General features: G+C 46.3%; 4 protein-coding genes, 1 non-coding gene and 2 pseudogenes across 5 annotated transcripts in view; 3 read left to right on the forward strand and 4 right to left on the reverse strand.

Annotated features, from left to right (window-relative positions):
• The first annotated feature begins 1695 nt into the window (after positions 1 to 1695).
• Positions 1696 to 6132, forward strand: LOC118486619 (annotated as a pseudogene).
• On the forward strand, positions 5944 to 6860 carry LOC110873793. Its single transcript, XM_022122792.2, is given in 4 exon segments — positions 5944 to 6259; positions 6365 to 6441; positions 6527 to 6805; positions 6807 to 6860. Coding segments are annotated over 4 exon segments (726 nt in total).
• A 750-nt stretch (positions 6861 to 7610) lies between these two features.
• LOC110873791 (NADH-ubiquinone oxidoreductase chain 1) lies at positions 7611 to 8770 on the reverse strand. Its single transcript, XM_022122791.2, has one exon. The coding sequence runs from the start codon at positions 8133 to 8135 to the stop codon at positions 7746 to 7748; it is 390 nt and encodes a 129-aa protein (XP_021978483.1). The 5' UTR covers positions 8136 to 8770; the 3' UTR covers positions 7611 to 7745.
• An 8223-nt stretch (positions 8771 to 16993) lies between these two features.
• TRNAE-UUC lies at positions 16994 to 17065 on the reverse strand. The gene has a single exon. It is a non-coding gene; the product is annotated as a tRNA-Glu (tRNA).
• Positions 17066 to 18434: 1369 nt separating this feature from the next.
• The window catches only part of LOC118486621 (NADH dehydrogenase [ubiquinone] iron-sulfur protein 2-like), a 10308-nt gene continuing 3682 nt past the window's right edge, over positions 18435 to 25060 (forward strand). Inside the window, exons 1-4 of the mRNA XM_035983197.1 lie at positions 18435 to 20558; positions 21465 to 21533; positions 22985 to 23450; positions 24509 to 24752. Of these exons, the coding sequence (XP_035839090.1) occupies positions 20242 to 20558; positions 21465 to 21533; positions 22985 to 23450; positions 24509 to 24752 (1096 nt within the window). The 5' untranslated portion in view covers positions 18435 to 20241. The remainder of the gene's footprint in view (positions 20559 to 21464; positions 21534 to 22984; positions 23451 to 24508; positions 24753 to 25060) is intronic.
• The window catches only part of LOC118486476, a 17634-nt pseudogene continuing 17360 nt past the window's right edge, over positions 24787 to 25060 (reverse strand).
• LOC118486622 (photosystem I P700 chlorophyll a apoprotein A1-like) overlaps positions 24787 to 25060 on the reverse strand; it is a 6307-nt gene continuing 6033 nt past the window's right edge. Inside the window, exon 1 of the mRNA XM_035983198.1 lies at positions 24787 to 25060. This exon is cut by the window's right edge and continues 6033 nt beyond it. The gene's annotated coding sequence lies outside the window, so the exon portion shown is untranslated.

The following is a 25060-nucleotide window of genomic DNA, read 5'->3' on the forward strand; positions in this document are numbered from 1 at the left end:
TGAGACCTTCGTCGACATCATACAAGAACTGACCTTAAAAAACAAGATAAGCGAAGGCGATGAACTTTCGCGTGAGGACTTTATTCACATTTTACGGACTTCCTACGGCTTACAGAATTCGGAGATAGTGGGGATAGATAGGCTAGGAAATATGAAGAGCTAACGGGATGCTTACCGACTGAACGAACTTCGGCAAAAGGAAATGAAACGGGCGGGCGAAATGACATGAGAGAAAGAACCTCTTGGTGGAGTCCAGTCCCTGGGCGGCTCTCGGTTCTTGAGGGGGATTAGGCGGCAGTTGAAAGAGCTGCTCGAAAGCTTGACGAACAAGGAAAAAGCCGATATATCTTTATCTATTTTATATATCTTTTGATTTTTCTATAGTTGAAAAAACCTTCTTTTGAGAGGGAGGACAAGTCTTTCATTTCCCTTCCCGCCGAGTAAGTAAATTTGTGCTTCCTTTGTCTCACGCAGGAAAGCATGAACTCCAGTTAGTCTGATGCGTAGAATCCGCTTCTGATCATTTTCTTCCGAGAATTGAATATGGAAGAGAGCGAGAGCTCCTTCCTCCTAATCTTTTAGATGTTGTTGACAGAGAGGGTTTGAGGTTTCAATATCCTACTACGAATGAATTGCCTTCTTTGCGAGAGCCTAAATCCGGATATTCCGCAATTTCCAATCCCTGCAGTAGGAGGGGATTCCGCACTTTAAGTTCTGTCTTGGCGCTTTCTTTATTAGTAAGATCCGGGGGATAAGCTAGGATTCTTGAATAGTCTCCATCAGCTCAACCAAGAAAGTGTGTTATTTTGAGTAGTCATTTAGGTGGTAAGAGAAGCCAAGTGAGGAGAATGAGTGAGAAAGGGTCCTATCATATTCAATTTATTCCCTAAATGAGGTCAGGCAGGCACGGCTAAGTCAAATAAATCCTAACTGCTAATGCTAAAGTCGAACTGATAGTAGTAGCGCATCAACAAGTGCCTTAGAGTCACATTGAACCTGAGCAGAAAGCTTGGTTCCATTGATTCTTTCAACCTAGAACCTGTATTAGATTTAAGCTATCAGGGCTGTTTGCCAGAGCTAAAATCGGCTCAGGGGAAAGGGTCGTTGAATAAGCAAAACAACCAATTGATGCCGTTATAGAAGAATTTCCACCTATGGATGAGAATTCGGAATTAGAAATGGATAATGCTGTTTGGACTCCTACCGAAGCTGGGACTCAAGCCCAAGGCATGGATCTGGTTCGAGAAAGGGTGGACGAAGACTTGGTTGAGCCTGAACCCGGTCCTTTGAGGGATCCCTAAATCCTTAAGTCCCAGGATACGGACCCCTCTCCCCTTGAGGATTGGATTGACTTGGTTATTGCGGAACCAGCGTTCTCACTTTGCCAACTTTGAAAAGAGAGATCTACGATCCCCATAAAGGAAAGATAAGAAATATATAATGTCTATGAGCCCTATGACCTTTCACTCCCGGAATGTGCTTTAATGCAAGGAAGCACTTCCCGGACATCTATATCTAGTTTGAAACCTGATATCCTTCTTTTTTCTATTCGGGAACTTCATTCTATTAAATAAAGGCGCCGGTAGGTTTGAGCAACATAGCTATTCTAATCATTGCCAGCAGCACAGCCGTTGACAAATCCGCCTTAGCCTCAGGTAGTTGATACTTTCAGGGGGAGCAGGATCATCATTTCCACTAAAGTCGTGGAACCGGCTTCCATCTAAAAAAAGATGATTAGTTTCATCTATATAAATGGATCATTCTTAATTGGCCGAAGGCAAACGACCTAATGAACCCAACTACGGCAGGGAAGCCTTTATTCTGGGTGTCGGAATGAAAAGTTACCCGGCCAGAAACTTCAATCAATCCTATGGCATTGTGAAATCTCTAATCGGAGGCATTAGCAGTTCAACCTATAGGGACAACGCCAAGCGGAAGAGTCGGGTTCAACAACAACCCGTGAAGACGAAGGTCTGCAATAAGACTTTGTAACTCTAAATTGATTAAAAGAAGAAATTAGCGTATAAAATCTTGCTTACTATCTCCTAAGAGAAGTGCGAAAGGATTGCAGGCTAGATTCAAGGTCTGCGAGTTTCTTGATTCCACTCCGCTTTCAAGCAAGATTGGGTTAGTGTTCCGTGTGAGTAATAGTTGGATCTAGTGGGCGTACTTTTTGACTTTACTTGCTCTTTATTCTCTTATTAAATTGATAGTTAGATGAACAGATCACTCCTAAAAGCAACCGTTCTCTTATTATACGATACCCCCGCCATGGATGATACGATTCCAAGAGACAAAAGCATATTCGATTAGCTACTTAGGAGGAACCACACGGAGGCGATCTCGAACATAAAAAATAGATCAAATTTTCATTTTAAAAAGACAGAAGACCCTCCTAAGAGAGATGGAGAACTCACCCCTCTCTCCTATCAATATTGTTTACACGAGCTTTAGTAAGCCTATCCTGCTAACATCCTATCGCCTGCCTGACCTGCTTTCTGGCTAGCTTCTTTATGGCAAGCGCTACCGTAACCTAGCTAGCGCTACATCTTGCTAACGTCGTCTGAATTGCCTTGCAAGCGCTACATCTATATGGCAAGCCCACGTCGCCTTCGTCTCCCATTGTAGTCGCCTTCTTCATATGGCAAGCGCTACCCGTCGCTTGCACTACATTGTCTGACGATAACCTTGCCTGACCGCTTCCGCTCTGACTGAGCTGACCGTCGCACCTGACTTCTATATCCCATTATCCATAGATCTCCTTCCTTATCGTTGCCGGTCTAAGCAGAAGGTTGCTAAGTCAGATGTCTGGTGAACACATTCGTAATGAGTATGGGTCTAGTAGGTGTACTAGGAAGGAAGCGAGGTACTGAGTTTAGCGTCGACAAGTGGATCTTTATTCTCAATGATATGGGAGACAGTCAAAGCATCAGTCTCAGCATCAACAGAAGAAAAGGACTGACCGACCGCCGTTCAAGAGAGATCCCGGAGGCTCGAACTTTTTGCTAGCTTTGAAACATGGGCCGAAGGAAAGAGGAAGACCAAACAAAGTCGCGGTCAAAGCAAAGAAAAAGATGCCAAAAAAGATTCACTTTAGCTTCTAGCTCGCTTAGTGTAGGTTGCTTGCAATCCTGACATCCCGAGTTACAGTTTGGGGGATTGATTACGTGGCTGAATCTCCCGTTAAGGAGCTTTCCTACGTTCCTGTCCTTGATGTCTCTCTCATTCCGAGGTGAGGGTGAGGTTGCTTGCAAGACTTTCGATAGCTGGCTCGGCCGAACGGAATCACCGATCTAGATACTAGATAGAAGGGTCGTTCACTCCCTATTCTTTAGAGGTTGCTTGCGACGGTAGCATTAGCTAGGCAATCAAGGCAGGTCGAACAGAGTCAGTCCTAGGGTGAAGATCATCGGATGGAAAAATGGATTGAGCTGGCTAATCACTTGATGACCCGGTGGAGAATGGGAACAGAGAGTCGCTCCCATAAACGAATGAATGGGACTCCTGGTCCTGATCGAACCAGAGATTCCGACAACCCGGGGAATCGGCAGAAAGAGATGGGTCGAATACTGGAATCTGCCCAAAAGTCCTGACTTTTTCGAGGCAGGGCTTCGATCCGTATCTGGCCAACTCCTCGAATTCCTGGCTTGCTTATAAAAAGTCGTATTCCATTCCAATTCTGGCTTCTCTCCCACTACTCCACCCTATTTATTCTTATTATTTAACTATTTTAGATTGAACAACGGACAGCTTATGCTTCTAATAGATTCCTAGCTAGTTATGAAAGTACCTGACAAGTAAGTAGGGAAAAGGGCACCCGAGGCTATATTCTATTCTCTTACGAGATTTGGAGGACAAAGAATAGCACGCTTCTCTTGCCTCTAGGAAGAATAGAAGGAACCTATTCTCTTATACAATCAGCTGTGCACAAAGATGTTCCTACAACTATTGAGAGGGAGATACTACGCTTAAGCGAGACCTTACCTCTTATTGACTTGAACAAACCCTTCCCAGTGAGTGTAATATGTTTAGTAAGCTTCTTGTTTTCACGGAACCATTCTCTCATTTCCTCTATCCCTATGAGTCTCCTTTTCTTTTCTTTCTCTTATCCCCTTCTGCATTTAGTAGTGACAAGTTGCCGTGGAAGAGTTTGACAACCGCTTGGCTTGGCTTGGGGACCAAATAGCGGGTACAAGTAGAAGAGGTAGAGGTACAAAACACGTGAGTCAGTGCCAGGACCAGGGGGGACAAGATTCCTAAAGATCTCGACACCTAAAAGAAAGAGCGCACTAAATGGGTGAAGTTGGCTTCCCGGATGGTTACTGGTACGGATTCACCTAAACATCTTCCCATTGAATCAAAGCTAAATAAACTACTGCTCAGGTGGCTGAAAAACTATACACTACTTTCACAATCCGCAAGAAAATAAGTTTTCCCAGTATCAATTTGTCTAAAAGGTCAATTGCCTCTCTATGGCCGAGGAGAACTCCTAGTCCATAGTCGAAGCCCAACATGACTCTTTGACAGTCCTCCTCTTTAGAGTGGCTTCCTCCCGCTTCCAGTCGAGTTTTATAGATTCCGATAGAGTCACCGCTCGCTTTTGCTTTTGACAAGATGCCCTAGTCCTTTTGGTAAGCGTAAGCATTTCGTAAGCAGAAAAAACTAGATATTAAACTCCCGGTATCAGTTACAATGCTCACTATTACGGATCCCACGACGACAGCTCCCGCTGAAGCAATTGTTGCTGCGGAGGTAGCTAAATTACCTATCCGCTATAGACGGAAAAGGCATGCTGTGCCGGACTTAAATAAACCTTAGTTGAAAAAAATTTTTTCTTGGTGGACCAGAAAGAAATTATTGACCTTGATATAACTTTATACCGGAGTAAATGAAGACTCCTAGAATGGCACGCACGAAGAAGCCTACTCAGAGTAGGAATCCCGCACATTATAAAAAAAGGAAAATGGACCTGCAACTACCTTAGACTTTCTTTAAGGAAGATTGCAAATAAGAGCTGATCCTATAATTGTAATAGTAAGATTAGGATCCCGACTCATCTGTAAATTTAAGGCATATAAGGTAAATACATAGATATAGGGAAACTTACGTATACTATACCTATAGGATCCTTTCTCTTATGAAAAGGAAAACTACGGGATAGCTATGCCGCAGTCAAAAAGACATATTTATGGATATGTACTAAGCCAGCTCTTTATACTAAGGCGTATCAAAAATGGGGTTCGATATAGGGAGTCTTTGCTGTTTACTGTTTACTTTACCTTTACCCAGCTTAAAGAACTGTGCCATAAATTCATAAGAACTGCTATTTGTAGAGCTTCTATAGCTTCGAGCCCTTTAGTTCGTTATCAAGCGTATAGCTTAGAGGGTGATCGCTGGCCACAAACTTGCAAGAGTCAGCTATTTGTTCACATTCAAGCATTCGTTCCCCACGTTCGAGCTAGTCGAATCAGTACTTATTGTTATACCGTTCGTGCCCCTCAGAGCCACTTAACTCGCTTTCAAGAATCAAAATCCTGCTTCCAATTAATAGACTGAAATGAAAACTTTTAAAGATGTTATGGAGGGTTTAAAAGTCATCGGTGCTGGAACTGCTACAATTGCTTTAGCTGGAGCTGCAGTCGGAATTGGAAAGATATTCAGTTCGTTGATCCATTCAGTAGCACGGAGTCCGTAATTGGATACTAAATTGTTTGGTTATGCCGTTTTAGGCTTTGCTCTCACGGAAGCCATTGCCTTGTTTGCTCTTATGATGGCCTTTCTGATCTTATTCGTATTCTGAGATTCGCTACCGTCAGTAGCCTTCCTCCCAAGGCGAGCGAAGTGACGTGAGGCGAGCGTCTGAGTGAGTTGAGTGAGGAAGTGAGGGCCCTGAGGAAGCGGAGGGAGCGAAAGCTGGATCGGGTTTCACTGTTGTGTTGGTTAATGCCCAACCACCTTCAAGAAGGCAAAGAAGTCAACTTCATAACCTTTTCCATTATCAGTAGCAGCAGTGGACGAATCGAGACAATAAAAATACAGGTAGGAATTTATCTACTTGCCTTTCAACCTCAGAGCATTCAGTTCAGGTACCGCAGCGGTCGACGACTTGGCTGGGGCAGATCTTCACTCATTATCCTTCTTCGAACCTTTTGGTATGTATTGCCCCCTAACTATAGATCAGATCCAGCAGACGAGAAAGAAAATTCCGCACTGCTGCTGAGTCGTCGGACTTATCCACCAAGGGATTCGTGGAATTTCTGTGGATTGCGTTGGGGGAAATCTACCAAAGCTAGGCAGATAGATAGACTCCTTTCCCGCTGCTAAGGGAGAGCAAGAAAGAGAAAAATTCTTGTTTTTTAACCAGCGCCCCCTTTTGGGTATGCAGGTACTAAGAGTCCTCTCACTACCAACCAGCAGACATCATCTGGCTGGGTCTTGCCGGTATCAACAACGAGAAAAAAACTACCAAATGGAAACAGCAACTAACTATGGCTCTTGGTGGGCCCAGACAACGTCCTAGGCGTAGGGGAGATCGGAGCAACAGGTAACGCCTAGACGACGTTTTCATTCCTGGGCTGCAGTAAGTAGATCGAGAGGTCGTTTCGCCCCTTGTCCCCGAATATGGGTAATATGTTCTCATACAATGTTGCTCCAATCTGACCTAGCTGGCGAGCGATCCCAGTTCGCGACAGAGAACAAGACAGCAAGCGAGCGTACCTTTGTTCGCTTCTTCTCCACCAAGCACGGAAGTTTAAGGATAACTGTAGGTCGGTGGCTACCTAAGGAAACTCCGATTCGATCCGCCCCCCCGGCTGGGAGGCATCTACCTCATCCCGATCACAAGGAGAGGTTCACTATGATGGGGGGTACTTCTTTTTTTCCCTTCCGGAAAGAATGAAATGCATAGGGGACCATCCTTTTGTTGCGGCATGCTCCTCAGATTTACGGATTCACAGGGGGCCTCAGGCCCTACTTAGTTGACTGACAATGACAAAGGCTTGCGAAACTAAGTAGGGCCTTTTGAATTGAATCTTAAGTAGTCTATCAGTGGTGCAAAGCTAATTGCCCCTTTTCAGTAGGGGGCGAAAGGTTAGACCTTAGAAAGTCAGCGAACAGTGGTTCTTCTATGTAGGTATGGCGTTCCCCCTTGACTCTCCTAACGTCGAGCTAAGTGATTTCGTAACCTTTTCGTAGCGTAGTAGAATGAAGGCTACGCACCGACGCTCTCTTTTCTATTAGCCTAAGCGTCTTCGCTAACTCGCTCGCCTACTATACCCTACTATACCACTTTTAGGGTAGGCTAGGCTAACTCAGCCGCTTACTTCTACTAATGTAGGGCTAAATAGTGCCTTTTCTTTTTAAAACAACCAATTTTCATTATTGCGAACCTATAGGTCCTTAGTAGCGTTGACAAAGAAGAACAGCCAGTTAAAAGACAACGTTTTTTATTTCTATCTTCATTATATATATTTTTATATAGAATAATGAATAATAATGATTTAGGCCAGCTTGACAAGCCTCTTGATCTGAGGTGCGAAGATCAAGATATCTTTTTTATGACTTCCATTCCACTTATCGATCCCGGCCCAGAAAAGTGACCGACAGGGCCCTATTGATGAATGAAAGAAAGGCTTTATGAGCCCTGTAAGCCCACACCTGTGTAGAGTGGATCGTTCAACACCTGCGGCACAAACCCATTTTTGACCTATTGATCCTAGTATCATAGGCGACCGAACGGCCGCCCCCTAATTACTAGACCGACCTGCTATAATAATTCCATAAACACCTAGCGAAGATATGGCAAACAAATAAAGTAGCCCTATGTTCGGATCTGACAATACCATACCATAATCAAAAGGTACAACGGCCCGAGCGACCAGACTTAACATAAATGTAGCCACTGGAGCCATTCTAAAAAGGGAGAAATTTGCACTACTTGGTGAAATAGGTTCTTTTATAATCAATTTAAAACCATCTGCTAGAGGTTGTAACAATCCAAACGATCCCACTACATCAGGACCCTTTCGACGTTGCACAAAAGCCATTACTTTACGTTCAGCTAGCACTAAAAAGGCTACTCCTAGTAGAAGTGGTAGAATTATTCCAAGTATTTCAGCTGGAACTGCTATGTACATTTTCGATTTTCTATTCACTCATGATCTGGCCTAGTCGACCCGATCATGATATTTCACTCATGATCTGGCCTGGTCGACCCAATCATGATATTGAAGGATGGGACCTTTTCTCGAAAAAGAAAGGAGATTCTATTTCTTCTTCCAAGCCCTTCTTAGAAGATGCAGTCAGTAAGCTCTCACTTATCTTCTTCATTTACGAAAATAGATAGATAAGAAAAGATGTCAGCCTCTCTTTTCTCGCGGAACACTTACTTAATGGGGCTCTTTGAATTGGAAGACAACGACAAAAGTGAAAGAAGGAGGTCTATTTCGTTGATCGATGTCAATGGACCAAGAAATCTGTCCTTTGCTGAAAGCTCATAGGGTAAGAAGAATTGAAAGGTAGGTTTTGTCAGTGATTAAATGGAAAGGTCAGCTGGAGCGAAAACCAATCAAACTCAGAAAGATAGGTAGATCGAGCGCGCTGAGGGAAATTCGAGAGATCCGGAGACATGGCCACTACTGGCCTACGGTCCTTGCAGATTACGTAGCACATGCTAAGAGCTGCGATGCCTGCCAGAGGTATGCAGGAATCCAGCACAAGCCGGCTTCCGAGTTATACCCGATTATAAAGCCTTGGCCATTTCGAGGGTGGGCCATGGATATCATCGGAAAGATCTATCCCAGATCTTAAAGAGGTCATACTTTTCTCCTAGTATAGTAGCTACGGCCCAGCCTTCTCCACCTTCTGCCCCGTAAAACCCTTTCTCTGCCCAGAGATAAAGCACTCCCCTGGCCTCGCGGTCTCGACTATTCAAAGTTCTGTCCATTTCACCGATACGCAGGTCGTACCATCGAAGAGTGTCATACTTTGCGTGATGTCATCTAGATGAAAATCTTCTCAATTGGAACGAAGTTAAGGCATACCTTAAAGCCGCCAATGTCACTGAAGCTACTGGGGATCTATACTAATCCAATGCCACAACATCAAGGGGGACAAGTCACCACTCAGGGACCTACACCGGTACAAACTAATCCAGGACTTTCTGCCAGCGCTAACACCATCCGAGCTTGCACTGCCGCTCGAAGAGAGATGCCTGTGAGACCCTCTCAAGTTCTTTCATTCGAAGGAGGTTCTGAGAATTCAAAAGTCCGAAGTCACTTTCTTTGTCCCTAGGAATCTAAGTTCCAAAAGCAGACGAAATCACTATGGAACCGGACCTCCTCGCTGCCGCTTAATTCATTACCAGGAAGAGGCAAATTCGCTTTTTTAGTAAGCCCTATTAGCTAGTAAGGGTGGGTTGAAAAGGTAAAGAAGGAAGAATGGATCCGAACGAATGCATGGGCAGGTGAAATGAGCCCTTTTTTTTTTTGAATCCCCTCGTCACCTACTAGTGAGCCAGGGACGCCTCTCGTTCCTCTTCCCCCATTTGACAACCTTATCTCGTTCGGATGATTCTCTGAAACCCCCCTTAACTAAGAGATAGAAAGGCGAAGGGAAGTTCGGAAAAGCCTAGCAGACGGGACTATCAACCGCTTTCTATTAAGACCTCGGCACCATCCTTACCCCCCTACGAAAGATTTAGCCCTCTTTATAAGAGGAAAGCTCCCAGGTTCCACATCTTAAAGAAGTGCATGACCAGATTGGAAGCACGGAGGTTCATTCGCAATGGGACAACTCACCCAGCCATGATGCATGACAGAAGAGATCGAGCACAAAATGGAGTTTCCCTCTTGGGTGAGGCTCACGTCCGGAAAGAATCTTTTTCAAGACTTTATCTCCTATGTTGACCTTTCTCTATATTACCTTATTTTGGAATTCACTTGAAAGCCCCTTTTCTGGTAGACCTGGGCATGTTCCATGGCGCGAAGTCTCTTCTCATCTAATAGCTCTCATTTTGGGGATATATAAAAAATATGCTCTCTATCATCCACATCCAAATCTTTTTCAAGCTGGGCCCTGATGTTTCAGGGAATGGCGGAATCCGTCTCTAGCAAGTACGCAACTGGCCTTAAATTGTATCGAGCTACAGGCCCTTCTCATAAGATGTTGTAAGCTACGGGCCTTATTCGACGAAGCTTAAATTAAAGCAGACATCAAGAGCTAAGAAGGGGGCCAACAAGCCCCTTTGAAGCTAATGCCTTAGAAGCTACAGGACATAGAAGCAGGCCAACAAGTGGATTGAATCTTTTCCAGTCTAGAGACTGGCGGATTACCTTCGAAACAAAGGATTGAAAAATTCCTTCTGCTTTGGACAAGATAAGTGGACAGATGAGTTGAATAATACAGGGACTGATAAGCTAAGCGAGGTTCCCCTTTGAGATCTCCCAACCTAAAGGCTTTATTCAGAGGTGGGTCTTTCAACCGCCTACTCTTTCGATGAAGGGTGCACTACAAGAGAATAGGTACTAAAGAGATTCAATGGGGGGATTTCGCCGATACTGAGTCGACTATAAACTATTCATCTTGCTTGGAACCGTCGTTGTGTATGGGAAAGAGGGCTTCTACCTATGCTTGGAAAAGGGTGAATGGTCCCAAAAGGGACGGGAAAAAGCCACTAGAAAGGTCATCCACCAAGTATCAAAGGCGCTGGGTAGTCCACTTTATCCGTGACTCTGAGTACAAGATTTCCGGGATCAAGAAACTAGCAAACAAATATGCTCGGCTGGACTCTTTTCTCGTATGCCCGGAAAATTGCATTTCGGTACAACTCCGCTTGCTGCAAAGCCTTTATTTCTCGTCCAAACACTCCAGATCTGCACTTCCCTTTACTCCATAGGGCCGAAGCCTTATTAAGTTAAGAATGAAGAAGGGCTTTTTTTATAGAGAGAGAGTCAGGGGCGATCTATATTGCTTACCACAGCTCTATTCCCGACTTGAAATCCATAACGGACTTTAAGAGAGGATGAACATTCCCGTTCTATAGGTAGCACTGCCCCTACTAGAGAAGGGTGAGGGCCCACTTCCGTACTTCTGATCTGCTAGCACTGTGAATTACCTTAGACCTACGCAGCAGGAACGAGATGGAGCACCTACTCTACTGGTCGTCTGCTCTCTCGAGGTCGTCCTTATCTAGGTACAAAAAGGACATTACGGGATATCTCCAAAATTCGATGTACTTCGTGCAGGACACATCTCATGTTTGCCGAATCTAAAAACCATCGCCTTTGCATCCAAACACTTCACGGCGGCTATGATCAGATCCCAGTGTTGGTTCACTTTTGACTTTATCCTCCACCAAATCTTCTGATCTCCTGTTCTCAATGATGTTAAGCAGCTCCTGATCGCAGCCTTCGAAGGTACGTTTTTTTCATTCGGGGTCTTACCTTGGGGATAGACGATGGACCCGCCATTCGACATGATGCAGCATTTTGAAAGAAAATTCCATCAAATCAAAGGAGTTGACATTTCTGACATCTCTTGACACCCTTACTTTTCATAGGGGCCTTGCCTCATGATTTTCTTGGCAAGCATTTGGCTGTTGACGTGTCCTCCGCACCCACTTGAATGAGCTTGTTCAACAATGTGTGCTCCTTATTTCGGAAGGGCGAGTGACCTTTTGTAAAGGACATCTCCCAAGATCACAAATCGTCGGGAAAGTTCCCTCCGGGCTCTCCTCTGACCACGAGTGGCGTACTCCGGTATGAACCCGTCTTGAGGTAATTGTAGAAAGAATAATACCATGGTTCCCATCGTCCTCGTAATCTTCCTCGTCTTGACTGGTGATAGTTCATCATGTTCCAACTCCCGATAGTCTTCATCCAAGAAGAGAAATGAGTCCCGTTCGGCGGAAGGGCTCTCTGTGGCTCGGATGTCGATGACAAGCGACTCTGTGCTTCGGTGTACTAGCATGTGTACTAGAGCGGCTGAGTATGAATTCCATAAGGGCTGGCGAGTCAGCCAAGCGATTTTCTATTCTCGGAACATGGGTGAAGGGGATCTCCCTAAAGCGCTTGATCAGGTCAATGGCAAGTTCTTGGTACGATATGAGTTGGGTCTCTTTGGTCTTCCATTCTCCTATAACTCTCTCTATAAAAAAAGCCTTTCCCCTTTTCATAATACCCACGGTAAGCATCCTGCTCTCGATCCAGAGCTACTGCTTCAACAATTCAACTGAGCTTAGGAAGTCAGGTTAAGACGTCGACTTATAATTGGTCTTGCCGAGGAGATGAAAAAGAATTAGGGCTTGCTTTCTCAATTCACATCTATGAGCGATGATTCCTCTATCTCTTGCTCGCTTCGATCGGACTCTGGCAGCTTAGGGAAGAATGATGGCTCGCTAACAAGGCCCCTAAATGACCGCTCAGAAGGCCTACCTCCAAGCTTAGGGAAGAATGATGGCTCGCTAACAAGTCGAAGATCCAGTCCTAGTAGAGCATAACTTTAATATAGGTCTAAAAAGAAAGTCTCCAAGCTCCATCCCGACTTGGAGTTTTCAAAGAAAAAAATGAAAAGTGGCCCGCTGAATTAGGACTTGGATTATTCTGATTGGATCTCTAACCGTCCCCGTACCGAAAAAGGATGGGAAGGACTTTTCTTTTAGAAAGCTAAACTAAATAAAGCCTGCCCCAAGGACGATTTCCCACTCCCAAATTTAGATGTCGGGGTACAAAACGCTGTCATTTATGGAAGGTTTCTCAGGATACAACCAAAGACGGTTGGCCGAGAAAGACCAAAAGAAGACTTCCTTCATCACGGGGCGGGAAACCTTCTGTGCAAAGGTCATGCCATTCGGCTCGGCCTAAAGAATGCCGGAGCAACCTACCAGAGGGCTATGACGGCCATCTTCCATGAGATGATGTATAGACTATGTGGATGACATAGTAGTCAAATCCAAGACAAGGGTCAATCACATAGAAGTCCCCCCGATTAGTCTTCGAGAGGCTTAAAAAATCAAAGAACACGGAGCGGTAAAATCAAACTCATGGGTTGGTTAAGCTGAGTGAACTGCCTAGGCGGTTGACTAGGCCTTTGCCTTGGCATATAGCCATGTTGGCCTTGATTTGGTGGAGACGGGCGAACCCGCTGAGACTGTGGTAAGGTTGCCTGAGGTGGTGGAGCAAAAGATACCTGCATACCTTGAGTTGATTGGGGAAGAGCCGGTTGTTGCAACATTGGTACGTAGGATTCCGAGAAGAAAGAGGCGAGCGCATTTTTTTAGTTAGAGAAAGGGCTCTCACAGACCCCTAATCTCATCCAATAAAAAGATATGGGATATGCCAGTCTATTGTCCTTCCAAGCTAAAATAACGAGTTATTATTGCAGCAGGATTGTAGCGGTTGGCTTTCATGCAGGTAGCCGTAGCTTGAAGACGAGGGGCGGTGTGGTGTAAGGGTTATGGCGAGTCAAGCAATGATCGGAGAGGGAAGCTTATAGGCTAGCTAGGTTTTCTTTTTCACTGGCTTATGGTCTAAGGGTACCCTTTCCGCCTAACCATTGTTTAGAAAGTAAAAAAAAGAATTCTTAAATTGTTTAGACTAAACTTTGTTCTTCGACTTCACTTTGTCTTCGTTTAGTCCAGTTCAAAGTTTAGTGCAGCCATAGGACAATGGCATTTTCTTAGCTAAAGGTAGATCAGAAAATGAAAACTTTTACAAAAGCCCGTATTTCGCGACTGTAACAAATGCTTATCCGGTGCAAATCCTTTATCCTACGCACGACGTCAACAAAACGAGGCATGAGAACCAAAGCGCAGGCAGGGAGAGCCGGGCCAACTACTAATTATTAACCGTCCTTTCAGTTGGGACTTTCAAGCAAGCCTTGCGAAGGCAGCCCCCTTTCTCGCGCATCAAAGACTTCATTTCCCGCAAGTGACCAACCGAAGCCATGCAATTCCTTATATTATAAAAGGAGTGCTAGAATGTCTTTTCAATTGTAGGGGCGCTAACGCGCTAATATAAAGCAAAGGGCTTTTTCAGCTGGATCCAGAACAAATAGGAGATATATCAGTACGGCATCCACGGGACACCTTTCGTAGTGAGGGAAGTCCTCTGTTTTTAGGTTGACGAGCTACTTTAGTTTAGTTTCCGAAAAAAGCATAAAGCCCGGTATTTTCGTAAACGTAAAAGAGGGACGAGTGACAAGGGACTTGAGTGGCTCACCCTAATCAATAAGCGGGAGCAGGTATCGAGTGTTGTGAGGGCTTTGATTTGCGCGTTAAGGGTAGTTTCTGTTATAGCACTAGGAATCGGTGCCGTTAGCCTAAGCTAAAACAGAGGGGCTTTGGAATCCATTCCGTATTCCGTACGCTAGGAAGTCGATCTGAACTGTAATTATAGCCTTCGCTTGAACCGAAGAGAGCGATGCGAACAGTTCAGGAGGCCGCAGATCAAACCCTTAGTTCAGTGCCGGGTTTCATAAGTACTCTCGGTCAATCATATCATTCTCCAGACGGGATGGGGTGTAGGCACGTTTATTGGAGCAGTTGGGAAGAACACCGGCCTCTTTCTTTTTTCAATCGTTAGAAAAAGGAGCTTGGTCAGCCATGTTCCCTACGTACCCTCTCGTTATTCCCATGATTCCCCGTTGCACCTATTCTCCGCAACCGTCGGTTCAGATCTATCTCGGGTACGGTCACTGCACTCCAATCGTTGTATCTCCAATCTCCGCCTCGGTTGGTGGCACCTATGGTTCTTAAGGTTTTTGATTCCAAGAAAGATAAAGAAAAGAAGAGGATTTCTCCTCTAGTTGCGAAGGATACTGCTTACTACAGATTCGAGTGAAATGGCTGGTGGTAAGCGTGGTAAGGTCGCTGCTAACGAATGGTGGGTGCGTGGAGAATGCTATGGATTCGAGCTCCATTTCCCTCTCGGTACTTAGATCTTCCTCTAAAACGTCTCCCATTCCTCTTTCCTTTGTTCCGCCGACTACATTGATTGGATACCGCTGGGCCTGCCTACGCATAAAGTCTAAGGATTCTCCCATAAAGCCATTGAATTGCCCTTGGTTGTCCTACCTTAGATCTTATTCCCACCTTGTTCTATTGCTCTTTCTCGATGGGGCGCTAGACCTCATTCTCTTTGAGACGCTTATTCAATTGATAGTGGCCCCTCCTTAAATTCACATCTATGAGCGATGATTCCTCTATCTCTTGCTCGCTTCGATCGGACTCTGGCAGCTTAGGGAAGAATGATGGCTCGCTAACAAGGCCCCTAAATGACCGCTCAGAAGGCCTACCTCTTTTTTTCCCAATCTCTCACTCGCTCGTCCCTCTCTCATGAAAGATTGTCTCTCCTCTCCCGGCGGCTTTTAGTCATGTCTATAGCCAGTTGCTAAGACGATTCCCACTCAAGCATTCTCATTCAACGGTCTATCAATGCTGCCTTATTTAGTTCAAAATTCCTTTCTTTCTACTAGTTCTTACATAAGAATTTGCAGGAAGTAAACGAAGTCTTTCCTTCCGAAATCCACTCCTGAAGTCACGTCTTTCAGTACTGGGACTGAAGTCAAGTACTTTCGAGTTGCTCTTTGCCCAAAGCCCTCTTTCCGACTTAGAAAGACCAATTCACAATAGCTTTAGCATCTCTTGAGTTGGAAAGGTCTTTATAGAACTAAGGGGAAGGTTTGGAACCCTAGTAGCAGAATGGAGCGGGCTGACTTCCATGCTAACACGAGTAGTTTAACTCAGAATTACCTCGTAAGAGCGTTTCTCATTTTTTTGCTTTGCTAGAAACTTTTTCAAAAGTCTTCAAATAGCCATTCATAGTTTACGAATTATGCTTAGTAGGGACCTAAACACAGGAATGGTTCAGAGTCAGACCACGCCTTATGACGAAAGGGGGAGAAAGGACTGTCGATCTGTGATCAAAGAAAACTATACCTGAAGAATGGGATACAGATTGACCGGCACAAAAGCCATCTCTATCAATCTACGCTCATTGAGGAGACGGCGACATAGAGAACTTTGTCACCCCCTTGTCACTTAAAAGTAAAGAAGAGATACAAACTTTTGAATATCAATTTGGTGGGATCGAGGATGGAATCGAATAGCGAATGCACTTGACCGACCCGCCATCTCTTTCCTTCAATAATGCCTTCGCTTCACTTCAAGATGCTATTTGCCAATAAGAAAAAAACTACCTTTTTGAATGGAAGAAGCCGAAGGGGTGAACGAGCGCTGCGGTAACGAGCTTTCCTTCTGCCGGCCTTTATAGGAGTAGGGGAGCGTGGTGAGATAGATAGACGTCCAATCCTGCAGCAGCTAGTTGCTCGGCCTTAGTCTTGGGCTGATCTCACACTTCAATCAAGCCCTTCGTACTTCGATCCAATCAATCGATCGATCAAGAGGCTAATCTCTTTTGTTTGGGCCGGTAGCTAAAAGAAAGTCCTCGCTTTCTCTTGAACAAGGGAAGGGCAGCATAGCATTAGCTTCAATGAAACAAGCTCAACCTTGATCAAGGTGGTAGGCCGAAGAACCGGTGAACGCTTCAACTTGGCCACTGAAGAAGGCGAAGGCTGGGCGAGAGACTAGGCCAACTTACTGCTTACTGCTATGCCATGGTTGAAGCTTTAGGCTCCATAGACGGAACTATGTATTAGGTATTAGGGAGGGGAGGACACCACTCAGCACCCCACGGAGCGGCGGGGTTCAATGCCTAAAAAGAAAAAGAAATAAATAAAAAGAAAAGGGGGAAAGATGACTCTATGGCTGAGGGGAGGAGAGAAAGAACGCATGCATGGATATTATGTCTGTCGGAGGTTCGAGAATCTATGAAAGGACATCTAAAGCTAAGGTTACGAAGTAAAGGAAGTCCGAGAGAAGTGGTGATCTCATCTTGCTTGCTGGGAGAGAGGAAGCTTCCGGACCACCTTTTCCAGCCAGATAGCGAGCGATCACTCAGCAATGAACACTAACTGAAAGCGGCCGGGAATGAGTACCTATCCCTTACGGGAATCGAACCCGTGTCTTCGACATGAAAAGACGATGTCCTAACCACTGGACGAAAGGGACCAAAAAGCCATTCTTCATATACCGCTCACGACTCTAATAGAAAGAAAGGGTAAGCTCTCTGCTCTAAGCTAACGGGAGGGAAAGGCCCCGAAGCAAGGCAAAAATCGAGCATCGAAGTGAGCATATAAGAAGAAGTGCTTAAAACTAAGTAAAAGGGCGACCACCTTCAACATGAATTACTTTCTGGAAGCAGGCTATGCCGCCACACCTCCCCTGTGAAAGAGGGCTACGCAGCTGATTCGGTTAATCCTAATATGCAATTTCCATCTCTTCTATAATCGACACTATGAATATCGTAAGATAAGAAAGCTGCTAGCAGAGGGTGATCGTGGATTGGTCAAGTTCCGTGTACTGATTCTCCTCGATATTGGGTTGGTGTTCCGTTAACTATCCTAAGAGTGTAGTGTGGTGGTTGGGCCTACCCATAGAGGAAGGAGTTGGTAGCAGACAAGTCATTCAGAAATGAAACTTCCATGGCGTAGATTGACCGTTCACGAATCTGTCTTGAAGAGCGAGATCATTATTGCATAGATAAGGTGCCTATCTTGACGCGGTACTTCCAGAATGCTATCAGAAAAGCAAAGAAGGGGCTGTTGTTGATACTTGTTTGATTCGAAACTGGTGAGTAGTGGTTTTCTTTTTCTTTTTTCCCTTGGTTAACAACCAAGCAAAACTCTCTATATTTATTCACTACTCCTACTCCTACAGGCTTGACGGACTTAAGGAGGTATTTTCTTTATCTCAACCAAAAATGCAAATCATGATCAATGAACTTCTTAATGCCGTGGAACCCGGATGGCAAGAGGCTTCAGCAAGAATGGAGAGTAGAGTGTAGTGCAATGAAGTGAAATGTACCGTCACCTGAAATTTCATAAGAGAAGAAAGATCGTAGCGTAGCTGTATAGTAGAAAAGTCGCGAAGCATCAATTCTCGTAGAAAAGATAAGAGAAAATGCTCCTTATTCTTTCTAGGGGGGTCGCGGAAAGAATTGGGTTCGAGTCCCAGAGCCCCTGATGTGACAAGGCGAAGCCTTGGTTAGGATAAATGTTGATTTGAATGATGAGATTTCTATCTTTTCTACGGGGGAGTGGATGAGTTCTATAGATGCTCTAGAATGGGTATTCCTCACAATTGCTCCAACAGAACGGGATTGCCCTTCAGTCTTTTTTAAGACTTTACTTCGGTCCGCTTCGTTCGTTCCATGGATCTTGGACATTTTCGTTTGTATAGTATCCCGGGGAAAGAAGAAAAAGGCACGTTGAGATTTCGAAAGGCTTTGAGAAGAGGGGCAACAGTGAAGATGCCGAGAATGGCCGTGTGTCTATGGGGATTACCGGTCTTGGTAAGAATCTGTTGCAAATGCATGTGAGGGAGGAATGCCTGCATTAAGATTTAAAACTTGTCGTCTACTTGAAGGAAATGTTTGGAACAGGGAACTTACAATAATACAACGCCGCATTCTTCGAAGATTGAGGAACAAGACGAGATCTGTTAAGAGAATGATTTATTCTCGAAAAAATCTGAATAGTTACATCTTGTTTGCTGTAGGATCCGTCTTTTTGGTATTTTCCGCTTCGTACTTTCCATGGGGCTTCAAGATATATTCGTTTTTCATGGGATTACACCGTGATCTTAGGTGTATAATTTTTTCCTTACTTTTTTCGTGCGCTCTTTCTTTATTCAAGTGGCGGTCGTATTTCCAAGTTTACTATGGGTCCCTTTTCCTATGGATCTTTTTGTTGATAGTAGCGGGGGGCATTTCACATCCTGTCATAGCCTGGTGTGACGCGGGGAACCCCTCCCCCCCACTTAGTCCACCGGGGCAGCCTCTTCCTCAACCGGAGACGCCGCCCGCACCTGCCCCTGTCCCCGTCGTGATCCCACAATTGCCCCAACCTCTACTCTCTGATGAAGAGAGAAGTAGGATCCTCTATCAGAGGTACTTGATCAACAATTGGGGAGGGAACGACGACCTTGGACGTATGGTCTCCACTATAAACGCTCAATTGCTAGTGGAACGATACGTAGAAGCTGCCTTGGTGAGTGATGGGTTTCATCCCCAGGCCATACTCAACGAGTACCGGGACATCCGGGGCTCCCTGCATTCTCCACAAGGGCATCTTTTGAGTGTGCGTACGTATGAATCGTACGTCACTCAAATTAGAGAACTTGGAACCCGGGAGAGCGTGCCGTATCGGCGTGTTCTAAGAGCAATCAATCACGATCTGCTTTTACCACGTCGGATCGGCAACAGGTGGGTTTGAGGACGGACCGTCAAACTCCAAAAGTCATTTTGTTTCTGTTCCTATATATACGGGTCCGTGCAGCATTTCCACGATATCGTTCTGTGGGCGTGCTATTCCCCCAGAGGTCATCCAAACCTTCTTCTTCTTTACATTGCATCGCTTGGCATCCTAGCCGTTACTAGATACTGACTCATTCGCCTTGTTACCCACAACGTTCGCTAGCATCAAATTACCCTCCCTCAGGAGTCCAGATCTCAAAAGAAAGGACGATTTTCTTTACCCTTCTCAAACTCTAAAGTGCTAGGATATCTAACCGGTTATCAAAAGTGCAGGGCGTAGCTACTGGCCTTGATCAGACCCACAGGACACTCATGGAATGGTATTGATTCGAAAGAAGGTATGACATATTATACATAAGTTAGCAATGGTGTTCTCAATCAGGGACTTCATCAATCGGGGCGAGAGGGAGCTGCTTCGAGGAGGCGACACCCACTAGTTTTGTCCGGGTCAAACTCTCCCCAAAGCAGGTAGGTGAGAAGGGCTCGGCTCCATGCAGGTCTTTCACCAACGGCTGGCACTGAATTAGCGCGATGCGAAAGAGTCCGGGCTTAGTCGGCGGGGATAAGATTCTATTCTCGGAGTCAGAACTACTCCTATGCAAGGCTGTCGTCTCATGCTACTAGGGCACGCTCCCTTCCCTAAAAGAGGACAGCCCGAAAAGCAGGAAACTCAAAACAGCAACTCACAATTGCATAAGTGATCACTGAAACTTTGCACTTTGAAAAGACCTGCATCTGAGAGGGCTCCTGGACTAACTTGGAAGGGTGCAGCTAATTTGAAGTGCTAAGACAAGAAAACAGGGATGTGCCTGGCTCAGTTTCTAGTATGTGCCCATATTCAAAATTAAGACTAGGACATGAATACTAGGCTATGATATTGTTTTATCAAGAAGGAATCGATAATCATAGTGGGCATCTTTCTCCCTTCTTTCTTTTCGGGTTCAATAAGTCTCTCGGGCGGGCGAAGGAGATGCATTTCTGGTACTGGTGGTATTGGACAAGAAAAAAGGGAATCATTTCTTTCTTCTTTCTGCCTTTCTTTCCCATGACGACTAGGAACGGGCAAATCAAAAATTTCACTTCGAATTTCGGACCTCAACATCCTGCTGCTCATGGTGTTTCACGATCAGTATTGGAAATGAACGGAGAAGTGGTGGAACGTGCGGAACCACATATTGGATCACTCCAGTGCGGCACGAAGCCGCTGATGCCGAGTCGGCTCCTATGCCGCTAGCTATGCCCTGCTTGGTCCCCCGGCACGGTGGAGGTTCCGTAGCGCGTCATGAGCACCGGGCTAAGGGGCGGTTGAGCAACTCAAGCGAACCGCCCTACCTTACTACAACATAAGGACAGAAGGGAGAAGGTTGTGAAGGTGGCCTCGTTATCCACACCTCCGGTCGGATGAATGGAGGACCGACCGACCCGGGTTTTCACGAGCGTTGGCGGGTTCTGGAGTGCCTGTCAAGGGCGCTAGCGCATACCCCGGGGTGATCATCACCACCTGCACCTCAAATCTCGGCACAGTGGAACGTGTAACCCGCCTGCTATTCCATTCAACTACATTTGTTCCTGTAATCCATAGCCTAACAGAACGCAGCAGCGAGGGACAACCCGCCCATACAGCCAGCGGGGAGGATGGCACTACTGGCAAAGACCGTCTGGCGAAAACGCCGCAGGTGCGAAGCGTGGTAGGCCTGCGCCGGGGGAGCATAGGGAGGAAAGGGAGCCCGGACGGTGGAAGAGCCAGGGGAGGCCGGGTCATTTGACGGAAATGGAAGGCTTTGGACTATGAACCTATTAAAGAAGGCCCTATGGAGTAAAAGGAAGTGCATGAATTCTTGGAAAAAGAGGGAGCGAGCCTATATAAAAATGGAATCAAGCAAATTCAATGAATAGATAGAGTCAACGGTACGACAGACAGCGCTGCCTACACGCGAATTTGCTTCCGAAGTCGAGCAGTCTCAATTTCACTACAGGATTTTAGAATGAATGCTGGGCTGGGCCACCTCGAATGGCGTGAGCCGCATGCGGGGAGACCCGCACGTACGGTTTTTAGGGGGATCTGGTCGAAAGACCGGCCGGCGCCCACCCGACTAGAGGGACCGAGAAATTAATAGAGTACAAAACTTATCTTCAAGCTTTACCTTATTCTGATCGTTCAGAGGGCGATCGCGGGGTCACTGAATGAAGTCCTCCGTTTCTTTCGGAGGTGCTGACCCGCAGCGAGGCAGAGATGACTAAGTGACATATGGAATATGGCGACGACAACAGCATGTCGTAGAAGGAGATAACAAGTGGAGCCAACGACCCACTAAGACTAACGTATCTACAACTACATCCCCGAGCGGCAGTCAAACGGGGGCGTGAATGCGAGATGCCAGCGGAATGATCGGCCGGACAGAGGCTAGGGCTCCTTCCTTCCCACCGCGTCCTTCCTTGTGTGTCGGAGATATAAAGCGAGTGCACCGGAAAAGAACGGGAACTGGGTCGATCTATTCTATGTCGAAGCATCCGAAGCATAACTGCACACTCACACGATCTTTGCCGACAGATAGGAGCATTCGGTGGAACCGGTGAACTACACTTGCTTCTGGATAGATGTGTGGGACAGAGGGCTCGTGGTACCTGCTGCCCACCCTTCCTCCTCTGCTTTGAGAACCGTGTGAACGGAGAGTGGGCAGAAGGGAAGGAGGTCCTCATACGGAGTCGCACACTTACTTGAGCAGTGCGGGAGACTGGGGAATGGGTCGAGTAAAGTCCCCTGGGGCCGGAAAAATCACAGAGACGTACTGATACGATAGGGCTTTGATTGCTATTTCTTTTTTATTAGTGATTGTAAAGGAGGGCGCTTGGCTATGTTATAGAAAGGGAAGGCAGAGGGCGAAGAGAGGCGGCTCGGCAGGGAAGGAATGGGAAATCGTCAAAGATGACTTCTTTGTTGTCGAAACGAAGGGCTAAATAGCACCAGTGATTCTCTGAGCCGGTCTGGATTTCCAACGCCTCGGGAAACTGGTCGAGATAGATGACAGCGCCTTTTTCCCCTCTTCCTTAGCGGGAGGGCAATCTTCTCTTATGGCCTTCACCTCCCGCCCGGCCCGGAAATAGAGAATCCAGCCCCCTTCTGATCCATTCATTTCTGCAAGCAGGGAGGATCCAGAGCTAAGCCCCCTCCTATTCGAGGCCGGGTGGCCTTGCCCCACAAGCACCCAACCTTCTTTTTGCTCTTCCTTCGGGTTGCCTCCACGAACGCGCCACCTAGGAGCCCTACTCATATTCCAAAAGCGCTACTTCAATTCAAGTGCAAGCCCCCTTCTATTGCATAACCTAAAAAAGCTATAAACAAAGTACAAAAGTGGTTGCGGGAACGATACGCTTTGGTTACCAGCGAACGCTTCCAAAGGCGACCAGCTTTCAATACTAGTTGTTACCTTACGCTGCCATTTTTCTAATATTCTTGAATAGCATGGCTGGGGGCTAAGATAACTCAAATGGGAGAGCCGTGTTATGGGTGACCTTATTGCACGGTTCAGAGAGCACTTGTGTATGTGATGCAAGTGAACGTGTACGAAAAAGCTGTCGTAAAGTTTCGTTGTTCGTTCCGTCGTCGACCCTATCTATGTTTCTATGATGGCCCAAGAACACGCTCATTCTTCAGCCGTAGAGAGACTTTTGAATTGCGAGGTACCATTACGAGCTCAATATATACGAGTGTTATTCCGTGAAATAACTCGAATTTCAAATCATTCACTTGCTTTAACTACTCATGCTATGGATGTGGGAGCATCAACTCCGTTCCTGTGGGCTTTTGAGGAGCGGGAAAAATTGTTGGAATTCTATGAAAGAGTCTCGGGAGCCAGGATGCATGCCAGTTTCATACGACCAGGTGGAGTGGCACAAGATCTGCCTCTTGGCTTATGTCGAGATATTGATTCCTCCACACAACAATTTGCTTCTCGTATCGACGAATTAGAAGAGATGTCAACCGGCAACCGTATCTGGAAACAACGATTAGTGGATATTGGTACTGTCACTGCACAGCAAGCAAAGGATTGGGGATTCAGTGGTGTAATGTTAAGAGGTCGTGCGACATGAAGACATTGATAGCAATATGGGGGAAGTTCCCATCAGGCAACAACGGTTCTGCCTGACCCTACTTAAGCATGCATATTATGTCAGTGAAGACTTGGTGTGAAGCCTTGGAGCTTACGTTAGAAGAGCAAAAGGCCGGGGGCTAGGGTGAGCTGAGGGGGGACAGCGTAAGTGAGCGAATGTGTGTAAGCCCAGTCAAGCATAACTGTTCTAGGCGGGGTGGGCCGCCCACCTTCGAATGGTGTTGGTCCTACGGACTGTGAACGGATTCGCCTCTGGCCTCTGGGCACGTCGGAACCGCATGAGTTCACCGGGGTGGAGCACGGTCCGCCAAAATCGGCATAGGTTAGGTGCTATTGATGGAACATGGTAAGCCTATCTTTCTCCATATGGAAGTGCTGCGGGCACATAGAGATGTGGGTAGAGGAAGCCTCAAAAAGCGAAGGCCGAGCTGTAGGTCACGTGACCTGCACCGAGTTGGTGGCTGACTGGGCTTTTTATTTGATCAAAGCAGAGAAGCTCGCCTTCTTGTTATCCAAAAGCAAAAGTCGGTCGAATCGGTCGGGCCCCTGCCCCGGAACGTCGAATGAAATAGGTGGCCGGGTTCTTTTTCTACGACCCTTTTGATATGGTAGGCCCAGCCCCAGGACTCCTATCCTTTATGTTTAGGAGCGGGATCCGCCCAAGAACGACCTTTCGGTGGTACGGAAGGCACGGACTCCGCGAACATCCCTAGCCCCCTTTACTAATAAGGAAAAGAAAGTCTCAACCAGAACCACATTCCTTTTGCGTGCGGATGTAGCTAAGTGTCTGACTCTATTGGTCATAGTTTCCTGCTGTTGCGGCCGGTGCGCGTTTGCGCGCGCGTGAACCAACCCAACAAACAAGGAAAGGATGCCTCTCGGGGCATCTGAGAATGATTCGAGCCGTATGAAGGGAAACTCTCACGTACAGTTTCTTTTTTTGGGGGGGAAGGAGCCCGACAGGGTCCCCCCACTGACTTGGCCCGGGCCTAAGTGAAAGTGAAGTGGTGGGCCTACCCATCCCAACCAGGGGTATGCTGGGATTCGCGAAGAGCAGCACCTTACGATGTTCATGACCAATCGGATCCTGACGTACCAGTAGGTACCAGAGGAGATCGCTATGATCGTTACTGTATTCGTATCGAAGAGATGCGACAAAGTGTTCGGATCATTGTGCAATGTCCTAATCAAATGCCTAGTGGAATGATCAAAGCCGATGATCGTAAGCTATGTCCTCCATCACGATCTCGAATGAAACTATCCATGGAATCGTGCGCCGTGTGAAACATAGGTCATCGCCGTTCTTAACCGAGACTCAGGTTAAGCTCCGTCTCGGAACCTTCTGGGGTTAGGAGTAAAGCATCCCGAGGTTGGCGCATCTCGTTGAGCGTGGAGAAGCATTGGGAACCCCAATTTCTTTCTTCGGAGCCGTTTCTTTTCCCGTCCCCCCGCCCCGGCATAGCCCTTCGCTTCCGGTTCTTCGGAAGAATCAAGTTCTCCTTTCTTCATTGATCTGGGGGGAAAAGGAACCGTCTACCAGTTGGGAAGCTAGACATCAAGTAAGTGGCTTGATGAGGA

This window comes from Helianthus annuus, chromosome 14 (genome assembly GCF_002127325.2).
Source record: "Helianthus annuus cultivar XRQ/B chromosome 14, HanXRQr2.0-SUNRISE, whole genome shotgun sequence".
Taxonomy (NCBI): Eukaryota; Viridiplantae; Streptophyta; class Magnoliopsida; order Asterales; family Asteraceae; genus Helianthus; species Helianthus annuus.